This window comes from Mustelus asterias, chromosome 25 (genome assembly GCF_964213995.1).
Source record: "Mustelus asterias chromosome 25, sMusAst1.hap1.1, whole genome shotgun sequence".
Lineage (NCBI taxonomy): Eukaryota > Metazoa > Chordata > Chondrichthyes > Carcharhiniformes > Triakidae > Mustelus > Mustelus asterias.
This window is the reverse complement of record NC_135825.1, coordinates 107,266-125,806: the sequence shown is the minus strand read 5'-3', so window position 1 is coordinate 125,806 and position 18,541 is coordinate 107,266. Positions and strand designations below refer to the sequence as shown.

Genomic DNA, 18,541 nt, shown 5'->3' with positions numbered 1-18,541 from the left:
GCCTTAACCTTCTTAACCAACCTGCCATGTGGGACTTTGTCAAATGCCTTACTGAAATCCATATAGACGACATCCACGGCCCTTCCTTCATCAACTGTTTTTGTCACTTCCTCAAAAGACTCCACCAAATTTGTAAGGCACGACCTCCCTCTTACAAAACCATGCTGTCTGTCACTAATGAGATTGTTCCGTTCTAAATGCACATACATCCTGTCTCTAAGAATCCTCTCCAACAAGTTCCCTACCACGGACGTCAAGCTCACCGGCCTATAATTTCCTGGGTTATCCCTGCTACCCTTCTTAAACAACGGGACCATATTCGCTATCCTCCAATCCTCAGGGACCTCACCCGTGTCCAAAGAAGCGACAACGATTTCCGTCAGAGGCCCAGCAATTTCATCTCTCGTCTCCCTGAGCAGTCGAGGATAGATGCCATCAGGCCCTGGGCCTTTGTCAGTTTTAATGTTCCCTAAAAAACCTAACACTTCCTCTCTTGTAATGGAGATTTTCTCTAACGGGTCAACACCTCCCTCCGAGACACTCCCGGTTAACACGCCCCTCTCCTTCGTGAATACCGAGGCGAAGTATTCATTTAGGATCTCCCCTATTCCCTTGGGTTCTAAGCATAATTCCCCTCCTTTGTCCCTGAGAGGTCCGATTTTCTCCCTGACAACTCTTTTGTTCCTAACGTATGAATAGAATGCCTTAGGATTCTCCTTAATCCTGCCTGCCAAGAACATTTCGTGACCTCTTTTTGCCCTTCTATCTCCCCGTTTGAGTTCTTTCCTACTCTCTCTGTATTCCTCCAGAGCTCCATCTGTTTTCAGTTGCCTGGACTTAACGTACGCCTCCTTTTTCATTTTAATCAGATCCTCAATTTCCCTGGTTATCCACGGCTCTCGAATCCTACCTTTCCTATCTTTCCTTTTAACAGGCACATGCCTATCCTGCAGCCTTATCAATGGTTCCTTAAAAGACTCCCACATGCCAGACGCGGACTTACCCTCGAACATCCTCTCCCAATCAACATCCACCAATTCCTGCCTAATCCGGCTATAGTTAGCCTTCCCCCAATTTAGCACCCTGCCCGTAGGACAGCACTCATCCTTGTCCATTACTATCCTAAAGTTAACAGAGTTGTGGTCACTCTTTGCCACATGTTCCCCTACCAAAACTTTGACGACCTGACCGGGCTCATTTCCCAGAACTAGGTCCAGTATAGCCCCCTCTCTAGTCGGGCTATCTACATACTGTTCCAAAGAACCTTCCAGTACGCATTTTACAAATTCCTCCCCGTCCGGACCCCCAGCTCTAAGCACTTTCCAGTCTGTGCCAGGGAAATTAAAGTCCCCCACTACAACAACCCTATTTTTTCTGCACCTATCCAGAATCTCCTGACATATCCTTTCCTCCACTTCCCGTAGGCTGTTGGGTGGTCTGTAGTACACCCCCAGCATAGTGACTGCACCCTTCCTGTTTCTGAGTTCCACCCACAGCGACTCAGTACATGACCCCTCTAAGTTGTCTACCCTCTGCACCGCGGTAATATGCTCCTTAACTAATATCGCTACTCCCCCACCTTTTTTAGCCCCTCCTCTGTCTCGCCTAAAACACTTATACCCTGGAATATTCAGCTGCCAGTCCTGTCCTTCTTTTAACCAAGTTTTCGTCACCGCAACCACATCCAAATTCCGCATAAGCATTAAGGCCCTAAGTTCGTCTGTTTTACCCGTTACGCTCCTCACATTGAAGCAGATGCACTCCAGACCCACTCAGGTCATCCTCCTCCAGAGTGCTCCTCTTCTTAGCTAGCCTTGCCCTGGCCCCCAGCCTCAGTATTTACTATCCTACTGTTTTGTTCCCCACCCCCCTGCCACACTAGTTTAAATCCTGCCAAAACACTCTAGCAAAACTCCCAACCAGGATATTTGCTCCCTTCCAGTTAAGGTGTAACCCATCCTTTCTGTACAGTTGCCATCCTGACTTGAAGATTTCCCAGTTATCTATGAATTAAAAACCCTCCCTCTTGCACCAGTCCTTTAGCCACGCGTTCAACTGTAGAATCTCCCTGTTCCGAGCCTCACTTGCACTAGACACCGGGAGCAGTCCAGAGATTGCTACCCTGGAGGCTTTACTTTTTAGCCTAGCACCCAACTCCCTGAATTTCTCTCGTATGACCCCCCTGCTCTTCCGACCGACATCATTTTCACCAATGTGTATAATCACATCCGTTTGACTACCTTCCTTTTTAAATATGCTTCCTACCCTCTCGGAGACATCCAGTACCCCGGCACCAGGGAGGCAGACTACCATCCTGGATTCTCGTTCACTCCCACAGAACCGCCTGTCCGTGCCTCTAACCATTGCGTCCTCCACAACTATCGCTCTCCTAAACCCCTTCTTTCCCTTCCGGACCCCTGAGCCTGTCTCCGTGGAGGCGATCTGGTCCTCGTGGCTTACCCCCGGAGGGTCATCCCCCTCCACAGAATCCAAAACAATATACCTATTTTGGAGGGGGACAACCACAGGGGATCCCTCCACAGACTGCTCACTCCCTTCCCTTCTCCCATCTGTTGCCCATCCCTTTCTTTTACGGGAGATTGCCACTGGGGTACTTTCTGGCACATCACCCTTCTGACTATTACCCCTCCTAACTGTGACCCACGTGTCTTCCTTCCGAGACCCTGGTGTCACTACCTGACTATAACTTTTATCTATTAATCTCTCATTTTCCCGAACTAAACTGAGTTCATCGAGCCTCAGCTCCAGCTCCCTTACACGATCCTTCAGGAGTTGCAGTTCCACACATCTGGCACAGATATGGACTTCTGGGAGGCAAGTTGTCTCCAGGAACTCCCACATCCCACACCGAATGCAGTATACTGGCCTCCCACTCATACCAGCCATGTCCTTTTTAGTTTTTGGGAGATCAAACAAAAAAAGGGGGTGTAACAGAAGAAAAGCAAACAACCTTCCTCGCCTTCGCCGAAGCCCGGTGAGCCAAAGCCCTTACAGCTCACACTCTGCTCCCTGCTCACTCCGCTGCCCGCTCAAAAGTGCGGCCTGCTTTTAAACCCTCCAAAAAACCTTCCCCAGGCTGCTCCTGGGCCTACTCCCTGTTTTGAAAAAAACCTCCGATTTATAAGCCAAATTTAACTGAAAAATAAATAAATAAATAAAATGCAGACACAATCTTTCTTACACTCAGCCTGCTCCTGTGGAACAATGAGGCTGAAACCTCCAAGGTAAGCCCTTTTTAAACCTTCCCCAGGCTGCTCCTGGGCCTACTCCCTGTTTTGAAAAAAACCTCCGATTTTTAAGCCAAATTTAACTGAAAAATAAATAAATAAAATGCAGACACAATCTTTCTTACACTCAGCCTGCTCCTGTGGAACAATGAGAACACTCTTGCCTGGTGATTGTCAAGCGGTGTTCATTCATCCGTTGTCGTAGCATCTGCATGGTCTCCCCAATGTACCCTGCTTCGGGACATCCTTTCCTGCAGCGTATCAGGTAGACAACGTTGGCCGAGTTGCAAGTGTAGGTACCGTGTACCTGGCGGATAGTGTTCTCACATGAGATGATGGCATCCGTGCCGATGATCCGGCACGTCTTGCAGAGGTTACTGTGGCAGGGTTGTGTGGTGTCGTGGTCACAGTTCTCCTGAAGGCTGGGTAGTTTGCTGCGGACAATGGTCTGTTTGAGGTTGTGCGGTTGTTTGAAGGCAAGAAGTGGGGGTGTGGGGATGGCCTTGGCGAGATGTTCATCTTCATCAATAACATGTTGAAGGCTCCGGAGAAGATGCCGTAGCTTCTCCGCTCCGGGGAACTTTGGGGAGACCATGCAAATGCTACAACAACGCATGAATGAACACCGCTCGACAATCACCAGGCAAGAGTGTTCTCTTCCTGTTGGGGAACACTTCAGCGGTCACGGGCATTCGGCCTCTGATTTTTGAGTAAGCGTTCTGCAAGGCTGCCTTCACGACACACGACAGCGCAGAGTCGCTGAGCAGAGATTGATAGCCAAGTTCCACACACGAGGACGGCCTCAACCGGGATCTTAGGTTCATGTCATCTTTGAAGGAGTTTCATAGAAATCATAGAAACCCTACAGTGCAGAAGGAGGCCATTCGGCCCATCGAGTCTGCACCGACCACAATCCCACCCAGGCCCTACCCCCACATATTTACCCGCTAATCTACGCATCTCAGGACTCTAAGGGGCAATTTTTAACCTGGCCAATCAACCTAACCCGCACATCTTTGGACTGTGGGAGGAAACCGGAGCACCCGGAGGAAACCCACGCAGACACAAGGAGAATGTGCAAACTCCACACAGACAGTGACCCGAGCAGGGAATCGGACCCGAGCCGGGAATCGAACCCGGGACCCTGGAGCTGTGAAGCAGCAGTGCTAACCACTGTGCTACCGTACCGTGTCACACTATCTGTAACCCCCACGACTTGCCTGGGCTTGCAAAATCTCACTCACTGTCCTGGCTGGAGACAATACACATCTCTTTAACCTGTGCTTAACCCTCTCTCCACTCACATTGTCTGTACCTTTAAGACTTGATTACCTGTAAAGACTCACATTCCAACCATTATTTTGTAAATTGAGTTTGTGTCTTTATATGCCCTGTTTGTGAACTGAAATCCCACTCAGCTGATGAAGGAGCAGCACTTCGAAAGCTAGTGGCTTTTGCTACCAAATAAACCTGTTGGACTTTAACCTGGTGTTGTGAGACTTCTTACTGTGTTTACCCCAGTCCAACGGCGGCATCTCCACATCAGTCATAGAAGACAGGGGGTAGCAGTGGAAGGGTGTGTTTCTGAATGGAGGGCTGTGACAAGTGGCGTTTCTCAAGGGTCAGTGCTGACGTCACAGGTGGAGAAGATGGTGAAGAAGGCATATGGCATGCTTGCCTTTATAGGACGGGGCATAGAGTATAAAAGTTGGGGTCTGATGTTGCAGATGTATAGAACGTTGGTTCGGCCGCATTTGGAATACTGCGTCCAGTTCTGGTCGCCACACTACCAGAAGGACGTGGAGGCTTTAGAGAGAGTACAGAGGAGGTTTACCAGGATGTTACCTGGTATGGAGGGGCTTAGTTATGAGGAGAGATTGGGTAAACTGGGGTTGTTCTCCCTGGAAAGACGGAGGATGAGGGGAGACTTAATAGAGGTGTATAAAATTATGAAAGGCACAGATGGGGTGAACGGTGGGAAGTTTTTCCCCAGGTCGGTGGTGACGTTCATGAGGGGCCATAGGTTCAAGGTGAAGGGGGGGAGGTTTAACACAGATATCAGAAGGACATATTTTACACAGAGGGTGGTGGGGGCCTGGAATGCGCTGCCAGGCAAGGTGGTGGAGGTGGACACACTGGGAACGTTTAAGACTTATCTAGATAGCCATATGAACGGAGTGGGAATAGAGGGATACAAAAGAATGGTCTAGTTTGGACCAGGGAGTGGCACGGGCTTGGAGGGCTGAAGGGCCTGTTCCTGTGCTGTATTGTTCTTTGTTCCTTTTCCCACCCCCCTGACAAATTAGTTTAAACCCCCCCCGAAGAACCATAGCAAATTTCCCTCCCAGGATATTGGTGCCCCTCTGGTTCAGATAATAAGAACATAAGAAATAGGAGCAGGAGTAGGCCATCTAGCCCCTCGAGCCTGCCCCGCCATTCAATAAGATCATGGCTGATCTGACGTGGATCAGTACCACTTACCCGCCTGATCCCCATAACCCTTAATTCCCTTACCGATCAGGAATCCATCCATCCGCGCTTTAAACATATTCAGCGAGGTAGCCTCCACCACCTCAGTGGGCAGAGAATTCCAGAGATTCACCACCCTCTGGGAGAAGAAGTTCCTCCTCAACTCTGTCTTAAACCGACCCCCCTTTATTTTGAGGCTGTGTCCTCTAGTTTTAACTTCCTTACTAAGTGGAAAGAATCTCTCCGCCTCCACCCTATCCAGCCCCCGCATTATCTTATAAGTCTCCATAAGATCCCCCCTCATCCTTCTAAACTCCAGGATGCACCCCATCCTGTTGGTACAGGTCCCACCTTCCCCAGAAAGTGTTCCAATTATCCACAAAGCTGAAACCCTCCCTCCTACACCATCCCTGCATCCATGTGTTTAACTGCACTCTCTCCCTGTTCCTCAACTCGCTATCCTGTGGCACCGGCAACATACCAGAGATGACAACCTGTTTTGTCCTGGCTCTCAGCTTCCACCCAAGCTCCCTGAATTCCTGTTTTAAATCCCCGTCCCCTCTCTTACCTATGTCTTTGGTGCCGACGTGCACCACGACGTGTGACTGTTCCCCCTCCCCCTTTAGAATCCTGAAGACACGGTCGGAGATGTCACGGACCCTGGCATCCGGGAGGCAACATACCATCCATGAGTCTCTCTTGTTGCCACAGAACCTCCTATCTATCCCTCTAACAAACGAGTCCCCAACAACTATAGCTCTACCGCTCTCCCCCTTTCCCTTCTGAGCCACAGGGACGGACTCAGCGCTGGCGATCTGGTCACTGCGGCCTCACCTGTATCCAAAGTGGAATACTTGTTGCTAAGGGGAACGACCACAGGGGATCCCCGCACCGACTGCTTCCTCCCAGCCGCTCTCACTGTCACCCATCTATTTTCATTCCCTGGAGCAACTATATCCCTGAAGCTTGTGTCTATGGCCCCCTCTGCCTCCCTGATGACCCTAAGCTCATCCAACTCCAGCTCCCTAACGCGGTCTTGGAGGAGTTGCAGATGGGTGCACCTCCCATAGGTGTAATCAGCAGGGACACTGACGGTGTCCCTCACCTCAAACATTCTGCAGGAGGTACATTGCACTGCCTTCACTTCCATCCCCTCCATATAACTTACGGCTACAAAGAAAAAGAATTGCTCCAATGGAACACTGAACCCTTTTTCCCCTTCCTCAGAGTGCACTGGGAAAGAACAAGGATTCGAAATTGAAGGGTAACAGAATGAATTTAAACCTGTCCTGTGTCGCCCGTTTCCGCCTAAGCCCTGCGAGCCAAAGCCCTTACAGCTCTCACTCTGCTTCCCACTCACTCCACTGCCCGCTCCCGACGCTGCCCGCTGTATAGTGCGGCCTGCTTATTATGTTCCAGTCGAACAAAGAGGTCGAACCCCCCAGGTAACTGACTTTTATACTAAGAACTCAACCTCCCAGAATCCCCTTCAGCTGACGTCACTTCCCTTAGTTTAAAACCTTGAAAAAAAGCTACATTTGGCTTTGAAGTCCCCAGGCAAGAGGCAAAAAAACTATGTTCCCTGCACCTGATCAGCATTGACTCATTGTCAAGCATTCACATACAGCTAAGAATGAAAACATGACTGAATTGGCCTGTAAGCTAATATTTTCCATTAAGGCTGGCACATGAACATGACCACTTGCATGAGATACTATTGGTAAATCAATGTCTGGGACCCGAATAATCAAATGATGAATTTGGGAAGAGATTAGAAGCAAAAATTTAGAACAAAAATATTGCATGCCAAACAAAACTTCCCATAAATTTTCACTACCAAATATTAATGGAGTGCTTAGGTAATGTAACATTACTTACTTGATAGATGTGGTTGAGTTTGAAGTGCTTAAGTAATAGTAACAAAACAGCGGAAATTGCTTTTACGATGATCTCTTTGTGTCTGTTGACATCTACCCCCAACTTCATACTCTGCAGCACTGTGGTACTAAGAATACAAAGCACATCACTGCATGACTGCACCATGGTAAAATAAAGCCACTTGTGTAACAGATGAAGGGACAAAAAAAAGCTGGTAGAATAAAGGAAAGTATGAGAATGAGAACAAATTCTAACAGAATCAGGATTTGAACAAAATGAAATAAGAGAAAATGCTGGAAATATTCTGCAGGTCAGGCAGCATCTATGAAGGGAAATAGTGTTAACATTTCAGACTGATGACCTTCCAAAAGATCATCAACATGAAGCATTAACTGTTCCTCTTCAAAAATGCTGCCTGACCTGCTGAGTATTTCCAGCAATTCTGTTTATATTTCAAGATTTCTGACACCTAAAGGATTTTGCTTTTGATTATCTTTGCTACAGAACAAGATATCCAAACGCAAGTATTTTTTTAATGGTTTTTAAAGTATAACATATTAGTTTAAATAAAGGTAGGGCCTTTCGATTATAATAAAAATGTTTGAAACAAAGAAAGGTTCCGAGCTTAATTAAATTCTCTTCAAGGGATTAACTAGCTTAATCTAGAGAGAAGTCACGGCAGGCAACCTCAGACCCATGATGTGCTCCTCTTGTGTAGTGTGGGAAATAAGGGATGTTTCTAGTGTTCTTAATGACCACGTGTGCAGGAAGTGCATCCAGCTGCGGCTACTGGCTAACTGCATTTCGAAGCTGGAGCTGTAGGTAGACTCACTATGGAACATCTGCAATACTGAGAACGTGGCGGATAGCACATTTGGCAAGGTGGTCACACTGCAGGTGAACATTACAGACAGAAAGGAGATGGGTGACCTTCAGACAAAGTAAAAAGCTGAGGAAGGAAGTGCAGGAGTCCCCTGTGGCCATCGCTCTCTCAAAACTAATATACTGCTTTGGATGTTGTTTAGGGGGCGGGGGGGCCCTCAGTGGAAAGCAGCAACAAAGTGGGCGGCATGGTGGCAGCACCAGGGATCTGGGTTAAATTGCAGCCTCAAGTGACTGTGTTGAGTTTGCACATTATCCCTATGTCTATGTGGATTTCCTCCAGGCGCTCCGGGCTAACAAATCAGTCTTTATGGGTTGAGCTTAGGAATAATAAAGGGCAGTCACACTATTGGCTGTATACTACAGACCCTCAAATAGTAAGAGGGAGATAGAAGAACAAATATGTAGACAAAATTCTGCCTATAGGAATAAGAGGGCAAAAACAGAAGAAGTCTTTAACTATCCCAATATCAACTGGGTTTCAAACAATAAGGGACACTGAGGGTGAAACATTCATGCGCCATGTCCAGGAATTTTTTTTTGAAACAATACTTGACAAGCCCAATGAGGGCAGATGCAATTCTGAATTTAGTCTTGGGAGATGAAAATGGGCAAGTGAAGTGAAGTGACAGTGGATGACCATATCATGGAATGTGATCACAATTCATTTAGATCTAATAATATTATGGAAAGGGACAAAGATAAATCAGGAGCAAAAGTTTTAAACTGGGGGAAGGCAAATTTTACAAAACTAATAAGTAATTTGGCTGAGATGGAATTTAATCCAGATAAATGCGAAGTGATGCATTTTGGAAGAACTAATGTAGGGGGGAGTTATACAATAAATGGCATAGCCATCAAGAGTATAGAAACACAGAGGGACCTAGGTGTGCAAGTCCACAAATCCTTGAAGGTGGCAGCACAGGTGGAGAAGGTGGTGAAGAAGGCATATGGTATGCTTGCCTTTATAGGACGGGGTATAGAGTATAAAAGCTGGAGTCTGATGTTGCAGCTGTATAGAACGCTGGTTAGGCCACATTTGGAGTACTGCGTCCAGTTCTGGTCGCCGCACTACCAGAAGGACGTGGAGGCTTTAGAGAGAGTGCAGAGGTTTACCAGGATGTTGCCTGTATGGAGAGTCTTAGCTATGAGGAGAGATTGGGTAAACTGGGCTTGTTCTCCCTGGAAAGACGGAGAATGAGAGGAGACCTAATAGAGGTGTACAAAATTATGACGGGTATAGATAGGGTGAACAGTGGGAAGCTTTTTCCCAGGTCAGAGGTGACGATCATGAGGGGTCACGGGCTCAAGGTGAGAGGGGCGAGGTATAACTCAGATATCAGAGGGACGTTTTTTACACAGAGTGGTGGGGGCCTGGAATGCGCTGCCAAGTAGGGTGGTGGAGGCAGACACACTGGCATCGTTTAAGACTTACCTGGATAGTCACACGAGCAGTCTGGGAATGGAGGGATACAAACGAATGGTCTAGTTGGACCATTGAGCGGCACAGGCTTGGAAGGCCGAAGGGCCTGTTTCCTGTGCTGTACTGTTATTTGTTCTTTGCCCCAGAAGAGTGCAGAAAAGATTTATGTTGCCAGGGCTGGAGAATTGTAGCTATGAGGAGAGATTGGAGAGGTTGGAGTTGTTTTCCTTGGAACAGAGAAGGCTGAGAGGGGACATGACTGACATATTCACACTTGTGAGGTGTAGCGAGAGTAGACGGGAGGAACCGGTTTCCCTTGGCAGAGAGTTCAAAAACCAGGGGTCATGGATTCAAACTAAGTGGCAGAAGGATTAGTGGGAATGAAGAAAAACTTTTTTTACTTGGAAGATGGTGGGTGTCTGGAATTCGCTGCTTGAGTGGGTGGTGGAGGCAGAGACCCTAAACTCTTTTAAAAAGTACCTGGATCTGAATCTTAAGTGTTGTAAATTGCAGAGTTATGGGCTAGGTGCAGTAAAATGCGATTAGAAAGGGTACCTGGGCGTCTTTGGGTCGGCATGGACAAAATGGGCCGAATGGAGCCCTTTTGCACTGTATCAGTTATATGGTTTCTAACTCCCTGAGCACAACTACATCTTACCAAGATAACTTCCAAAGTTGCAATAAAATAGATGGAAATAATTTCCACTATATATCTTCCAGTTGGTTCATGGTCTCTTTACTCAATGGAAATTAAAATCACTAAATTAATGAAAACATTGAAATTTTCTAATAAGTGGGAGGCTAGAGAGCCTAATTTCAAAATGAAGGAGATACTTACGGCATTTCCTCTGGTAGAACATCAGCAAGAATGTTGATTGAGTCAGTCTTTGCTTTTGAGGTTGGGGCTGCAGCCAGAAGGATCTTCAGCAAAGCAATCTGTGAAGAGTTGAAGGTAGAGATTCATGAAGATCTTAGTTTTACTTTCTTCTAACAAGGTTTGCATCAAACATGCGTTTGGAAACTTTAGTTACCTTTTCCAAAAAAACACAATTAGGTGCTGAACAGAAACCTGACTGTGAAATGGATTGAAGATTTAGAGGACTTAATGGAATTAATGATGATTGAATACTCCTGAATACTAGGAGTCCAGGACTCCTAGTTCTGGACTTCCCCACCATTGGGAACATTCTTTCTGAATCTATCCTGTCTAATCCTGTTAGAATTTTACAAGTTTCCATGAGATCCCCTCTCACTCTTCTAAACTCGGGTGAATATAATCCTAACTGACTTTGTCTCTCATCATATGACAGACATGCCATCTCAGGAATCAGCCTGGTAAACCTTCGCTGTACTCCCTCTATAGCAAGGACATCCTTCCTCAGATAAATGATATCTGATATCATGGGGTGGCACGGTAGCACAGTGGTTAGCACTGCTGCTTCACAGCTCCAGGGTCCTGGGTTCGATTCCCGGCTCGGGTCACTGTCTGTGTGGAGTTTGCACTTTCTCCTCGTGTCTGCGTGGGTTTCCTCCGGGTGCTCCGGTTTCCTCCCACAGTCCAAAGATGTGCGGGTTAGGTTGATTGGCCAGGTTAAAAATTGCCCTTAGAGTCCTGTGATGCGTAGGTTAGTGGGATTAGCGGGTAAATATGTGGGGGTAGGGCCTGGGTGGGATTGTGGTCGGTGCAGACTCGATGGGCCGAATGGCCTCCTTCTGCACTGTAGGGTTTCTATTTCTATAAGGACACCAAAACTGCACACAGTATTCCAGGTGTGGCCTCACCAACGCCCTATACAATTGCAACAAAACATCCCTATCCCTGTACTCAAATCCTCTCACTATGAAGGCCAACATACCATTTGCCTGAAGTTTTTTAAAAATGTTTATTTATTAGTCACAAATAAGGCTTACATTACACTGCAATGAAGTTACTGTGAAATTCCCCTTGTTGCCACATTCCAGCGCCTGTTCGGGTCAATGCACCTAACCAGCACGTCTTTCAGACTGTGGGAGGAAACCAAAGCACCCGAAGGAAACCCACGCAGACATGGGGAGAACGTGCAAACTCCACACAGACAGTGACCCCAGCCGGGAATCGAACCCAGGCCCCTGGTGCTGAGGCAGCAGTGCTAACCACTGTACCGCCCTCTTTACTGCCTGCTGTACCTGCATGCTTACTTTCAGCAACTGATGCACGAGGACTCCAAGATCTCGTTGAGTATCCATCTCTCTCAATTTACACCCATTCAAGAAATAATCTGTCTTCCTATTATTGCTACCATAGTGGATAACCTCACATTTATCCACATTGTACTGCATTTCCATGCAGATGCCCACACACTCAGCCTGTCTAAATCATGCTGAAGCATCTCTGCATCCTCCTCACAGCTCACCCTCCCACCCAACTTTTTATCATCTGTAAATTTGGAGATAATACATTCAGTTCCCTCTTCCAAATCATTCATATATAATTGAACAGTTGGGGTCCTGGCACAGATCCCTGTGGACCCCCATTAGTCACTGACTGCCAATCAGAAAAAGACCTAGTTATGCCAACTCACTGCTTCCTATCTGCTAACCAGCTTTCTATCCATCTCAAGACATTGTGCAATCCCATGTGCTTTAACTTTTATATAGTAGTCTGTTATGCGAGACCTTGCCGAAAGCCTTCTGAAAGTCTAAATAAACCACATCCACTGGCTCTCCTCAGTCAACTCGACTAGTTACATCCTCAAAGAATTCCAATAGATTCATCAAGCATGATTTCCCTTTTGTAAATCCATGCTGACTTTGTCTGATTATACCACTGCCTTCCAAATGCTGAGTTATGAAATCCTTGATAATGGACTCGAGCAACTTCCCCAGTACTGACGTTAGGCTCACTGGTCTATAGTTCCCTGTTTTCTCTCTATCTCCCTTTTTGAATAGCGGGCTTACATTAGCTACCCTCCAATCTGTAGGAACTATTCCAGAGTCCAAAGAACTTTGGAAAATAACCACCAATGGATCTACTATTTCCAGGGCCACTTCCTTAAGTACTCTGGGATGAAGATTATCAGGACTGGAGATTTATCCATCTTCAATCCCATCAATTTTCCCCAAACCTTTTCTCTGCTAATGCTGATTTCCTTTAGTTCCTCACTAAAAAATGTTTTTCTCAGAACATCGGGCACATTATTTATGTCTTCCTTTGTGAAGACTGAAGCAAAATACAAATTCAACTCCTCAGCCATTTCTTTATTCCCCGTTATGAATTCTCCCGTTTCTGACTGTAAGGGGCCTACATTCGTTTTTGTCAATCTTTTTCTCTTTACATATCTATAGAAACTTTTACAGTCAGTTCTTAAGTTCCCCGCTAGCTTACTTTCATACTCTATTTTTCCCTTCTTAAACAACCCCTTGGTTCTTCTTTGCTGAATTTTAAACTGCTCCCAATCCTTAGGCCTATTCCTTTTTCTTGCCAATTTGTATGCTTCTTGCTTGAATCTGATACTCTCTCTAATTTCCCTTGTAAGCCATGGTTTAGCCACAATTCCCTTCGCACTCTTGCACCAAACAGGAATAAACAACTTCTGGAGTTCGCCAATTCGTTCTTTAAATGCCTGCCATTACCTGGACACTATCTTTCCTTTCAGTAATGTTTGCTAGTCCTAATTCATGCCTCATACCATCATAGTTACCTTGATTGAGATTCAGGACCCTGGTCTCAGAATCAACTACATCATTATCCACCTTGACAAAGAATTCTATCATATTATGATCACTAGTCCCCAAGGGTTCTCCCGCAACTAGATTGCCAACTAATCCTTTCTCATTGCACAACACCCAGTCCAAGATGGCCTGCTCCCTTGTTGGTTCCTCAACGTATTACTCTAGAAAATCATCGCGTATGCACTCCAGAAATTCCTCCTCTATTGTACTGAGTCTAATTTGACTCTCCCAATCTATATGCAGATTAAGGTCACCCATAATCACAGATGTTCGTTTAACACATGCAATTCTGATTTCCTGTCTAATGCTTTTCCCAACATTACCACTCCAGTTTGGTGGTCTGTATTCCACCCCCACCAATGTTTTTTGCCCCTTGTTGTTTCTTAACTCGACCCATACAGATTCCACATCATTTATGCTAATATCTTTCCTCAATATTGTATCATCATCATCTTTAATCAACACTGCAACCCCACCACCTTTTCCTTTCTATCTGTCCTTCCTAAATATTGAATAGCCCTCAATGTTTAGGTCCCATCCTTGCTCACCTTGGAGCCACGTCTCCGTAATGCCAACTATATCGTACCCCTTTACATCTATCTGTGCAACTAAATAATCCATTTTGTTTCAAATGCTCCAAGCATTCAGGTACAAAACCTTAAGATGAGCACTCTTAACATTCCTTTTCCCTTTTCTACTATTTTTTACTTGGTCCTTATCTGACTCTGGCCCTTGAATTCTTTGTCTCTCACTTTCTTTATTCTCCTTACTGTCTTTGCCTCTTGTTCTTAATTTCCTCTGCTCTGAATCCTTGCAAAGGTTCCCATCCCCCTGTCATATTAGTTTAAACCCTCCCCAATCACTCTAGCAAGAACCACCACCCCCTCCTCCCCCCAAGGACATCAGTCCCAATCCTGCCCAGGTGTAACCCGTCCAGTTTGTTCAGGTCCCACCTCCTCCAGAACCGGTCCCAATGTCCTAGGAATCTGAAACCCTCCCCCTCACACCACCTTTTCAGCCACGTATTCATCCTATGTATCCTGCTGTTTTCACTCTGACTAGCACATGGCACAGATAGTAATTCTGAGATCACTACCTTTGAGGTCCTACTTTTCAGCTTGCTTCCCAGCTCCCTATACTCTGCTTTTAGGACCTAATTCCTTTTTTTACCAACATGTACTACGACCATTGGCTGTTTGCCCTCCCCCTTCAGAATATCCTGCAGCCGCTCCGAGACATCCTTGACTCTAGCACCAGGGAGGCAACATACCATCCTGAAGTCACATTTGCAGCCACAGAAACCCTCTTACAATTGAATCCCCTTTGACTATTGCATTCCCACATTTTTTACTCCTCCCTCTACAGCAGAACCAACCATGGTGCAACGGATTTGGCTGTTGCTGTTTTTCCCTGAAAGGCCATTCCCATCAACACTATCCAAAACGGTATATCTGTTTTGCAGGGGAATGGCCACAGCAGATTCCAGCAAGCTTGCCTAGCTCTCTTGCTCTGCCTGGTGGTCACCCATTCCCTTCCTGCCCGTGGAGTCTGAACCTGTGGTGTGGCCATCTCTCTGTACATGCTATCCACGATACTCTCTGCCTTGCGGATGCTCCACAGTGTCTACAGCCACCACTCCAGCTCCGAAACACGGGCTTTCAGAAGCTGCAGCTGGAGACACTTCCTGCACACATGCTAGCCCCGGGCACTGGAAATATTCCTGGCCTCCCACATGGAGCATGAAGAACAGACCGCAGCTTGGAGCTCTCTGGTCATGTCTTATCCTTTAAATTAAAAATTTGAAAGACGTTTTGTTTCAGATTATATCCAATTCTCTCGGGCCCTTCTTTCCTGCTCCTCCTTACTACTGAAACCGTAAACCACAGAAATTACCTCTGAGAGTACAAGTGGTAAAATTATTTAATACTTACCTGACCTTTCTACTTACTGTTTAGTTTAGGAGTTTAGATCTACATAGAAATAGACAGTTTAGGAATTTAGGTCTACATCTGAACCAGAACTGGACTAACATTCCTGCGGGATGTTTTGCTGGTACTGTTGGGAGGAGTTTAAACTAATTTGGTAGAGGGAGGGCAAAGAGACTCTTAGCAGAACAAGGGCACAGAATAATACAGTGAAAGCATAGGGAGTGCAGCGGTATTACGTTTCAAGGGAGTAAGGAAAGGCTGAATGGCCTCTACTTTAATGCCAGGAGTATTGCAGGTAAAACGGATGAGTTAATGGCGATGATTGACACGTGGAAGTGTGATACAATAGCCATCACAGAGACATGGTTGAGGGAGGGGCAGGATTGGCAACTCAACATCCCAAGATTCAGAATCTTCAGGCCAGACAGAGTAGGAGATAAAAGAGTCAGCGGCGTTGCATTATCAGTTAAGGAGGCAGTGATTGCAGGAAGGAGAGATGATACCTTGGAGGGGACATTGAATGAAGCTTTGTGGGTAGAGTTTAGGAATACAAAATGGAGCAGCCACATTGTTAGGTGTTTATTATAGACCCCCCAGATAGTCAGTGGGAAATTGAGAAGCAAATATGTGCACAATTCACAAAGGTGTGTAAAAATAATAATAGAGTAATTATAGTCGGTGATTTCAACTTTCCCAGCATTAGCTGGGACAGACAGTGTGTTAAGGGCTTCAAAGGAGTGGATTTCTTGAAATGTGTACAGGAGAACATTTTCGGACAATATGTGAAAGGTGCAACAAGGCAGGGTGCTGAGCTGGGTCTAATTCTGGGGAACAAAGCTGTGTAGGTGGTTGAGGTTGTGTTGGGGGAGCAATTTAGTGATAGCGATTACATGGGGATGGTACAAGCCCAGCTATGTTCCCTTCAGGATGATAGGAAGGAGAGCCATGGATGACCAGAGATATTAAGGATACGATGAGAAGGAAAAGAAGGTACTTTAAGCATGTACAAGGGGAGCAAATTAGCAGAGGCATTAGTGAAGTACAGAAAGTGCAGGGTGGAGCTTAAGAAAGCAATTAGGAAAGCAAAGAGGGGATATAAGAAAGCTCTGGCTGGTAAAAAGTAGGGAAAAATCCCAAGATATTCTAAAAGTACATCAGTGGGAAGAGGATAACCAGGGAAAGAGTAGGGCCTATTCAGGACCAAGGGGGAAATCTGTGGGTGGAGGCAGAGGACATCGGTAAAGTGTTGAATGAATACTTCACATCCATCTTCACCTAAGAGAATAAGGATGAAGGTATGGAATTCAGGGAGAAACTGTGAGGTTCCTGAGCAAACTGACAAGGTATTGGAGGTGTTGGCAAGTTTAAAGGTGGACAAATCTCCAGGACTGGATGAATTATGTCCCAGCTTGCTGTGGGAGGCAAGGCTGAAGATTGCAGAGGCTCTGATCCAAATTTTTAATTCCTCTCTGGCCACGGGGGACGTGCCAGAAGACTGGAGAACAGCTAATGTGGTTCCGCTAGTTAAGAAGGGTTGTAGAGATAAGCCAGGGAACTACAGACCAGTGAATCTCACGGCAGTGATAGGAAAACTATTGGTGAAAATTCTGCAGGAGAGCATCTATTTCCACTTGGAGAGGCAAGGGTTTGATCAGGGATAGTCAGCATGGCTTCGTCAGAGGGAGGTCATGCCTAACAAATTCGACTGAAGTTTTTGAGGAAATGACCAGGTATCTAGATGGCGGTAGTGCAGTTGATGTACTTTATATGGATTTCAGCAAAGCCTTTAACAAGGTCCCACATGGGAGACTTGTAAAGAAGGTAAATTCACATGGGATACAGGGTAATTTGATGAAGTGGATTCAAAATTGGCTCAGCTGTAAGAGACAGATGGTGATGACAGAAGGCTGCTTTGGTGTCTGGAAGCCAGTGTCCAGTGGCGTACCACAGGAATCTGTGCTGGGTCCCCTATTATTTGTCATTTATATTAATCTGTACTAATGACTGTATGGCCAAATTCAGCTCCCAACTCCATTCTCAAGTTTGCTGATGACACCACCATAGTGGATTGGATCTCAAACAATGACGAGACAGAGTACAGGAAAGAGATAGAGAATCTGATGAACTGGTGCAACGACAATAATCTCTCCCTCAATGCCAGTAAAACAAAGAAGATAGTCATCAACTTCAGCAAGCAGAGTGGAGGACATGTCCCTGTCTACATCAACGGGGATGAAGTGGAAACAAGAGCTTCAAGTTTCTACATGTAGGATCACCAACAACCTGTCCTGGTCCCTCCATGCCGACACTATAGTTAAGAAAGCCCACCAACGCTTCTACTTTCTCAGGAAGCTAAGGAAATTCGGCATGTCCGCTACAATTCTCACCAAATGTACCATAGAAAGCTTCCTTTTCCAATGTATCACAGCTTGGTATGGCTCCTCCTTTGACCAAGACCGCAAGAACCTACAAAAGGATTGTGAATAAAGCCCAGTCTATCACACAAACCAGCATCCCATCCATTGTCTCCATCTACACTTCCCGCTGCCTTGGAAAAGAAGCCAGCATAATTAAGGACCCCACACACCTGGACATTCTCTCTTCCAACTTCTCCCGTCGGGAAAAAGGTACAAAAGTTTGAGTTCATGTACCAACCGACTCAAAAACAGCTTCTTCCCTGGACCTACCTTGCATTAAGTTGATCATTCTCTACACCCCAGCTATGACTATAGAACTACATTCTACACTCTCTCCTTTCCTTCTCCCCTATCTACTCTATGAACAGTATGCTTTGTCGGTATAGTGTGCAAGAAAAAACACTTTTCACTACATATCAATACATGTGACAATAATAAATCAAATCAAACATAGATGACACACAGTTCGTTCAAAGTGGCAACACAGCTTGCCAAGTTGATTAAGGAGGCATATGGCATACTTGACTACATCAGCCGGGGCACTGAGTACAAGACTTGGGAAATAATGTTGCAGCCATATAAAAC

General features: G+C 45.9%; 1 protein-coding gene across 1 annotated transcript in view; it reads right to left on the bottom strand.

Moving 5' to 3' along the window:
* Positions 1 to 18,541, bottom strand: part of strip1 (striatin interacting protein 1) — a gene marked incomplete at its 5' end in the record, with an annotated part of 173,283 nt that overhangs the window by 53,839 nt on the left and 100,903 nt on the right. The window contains 2 exons of the mRNA XM_078241923.1: positions 7,596 to 7,722; positions 10,739 to 10,836. Coding sequence (XP_078098049.1) covers positions 7,596 to 7,722; positions 10,739 to 10,836 — 225 coding nt within the window. The remainder of the gene's footprint in view (positions 1 to 7,595; positions 7,723 to 10,738; positions 10,837 to 18,541) is intronic.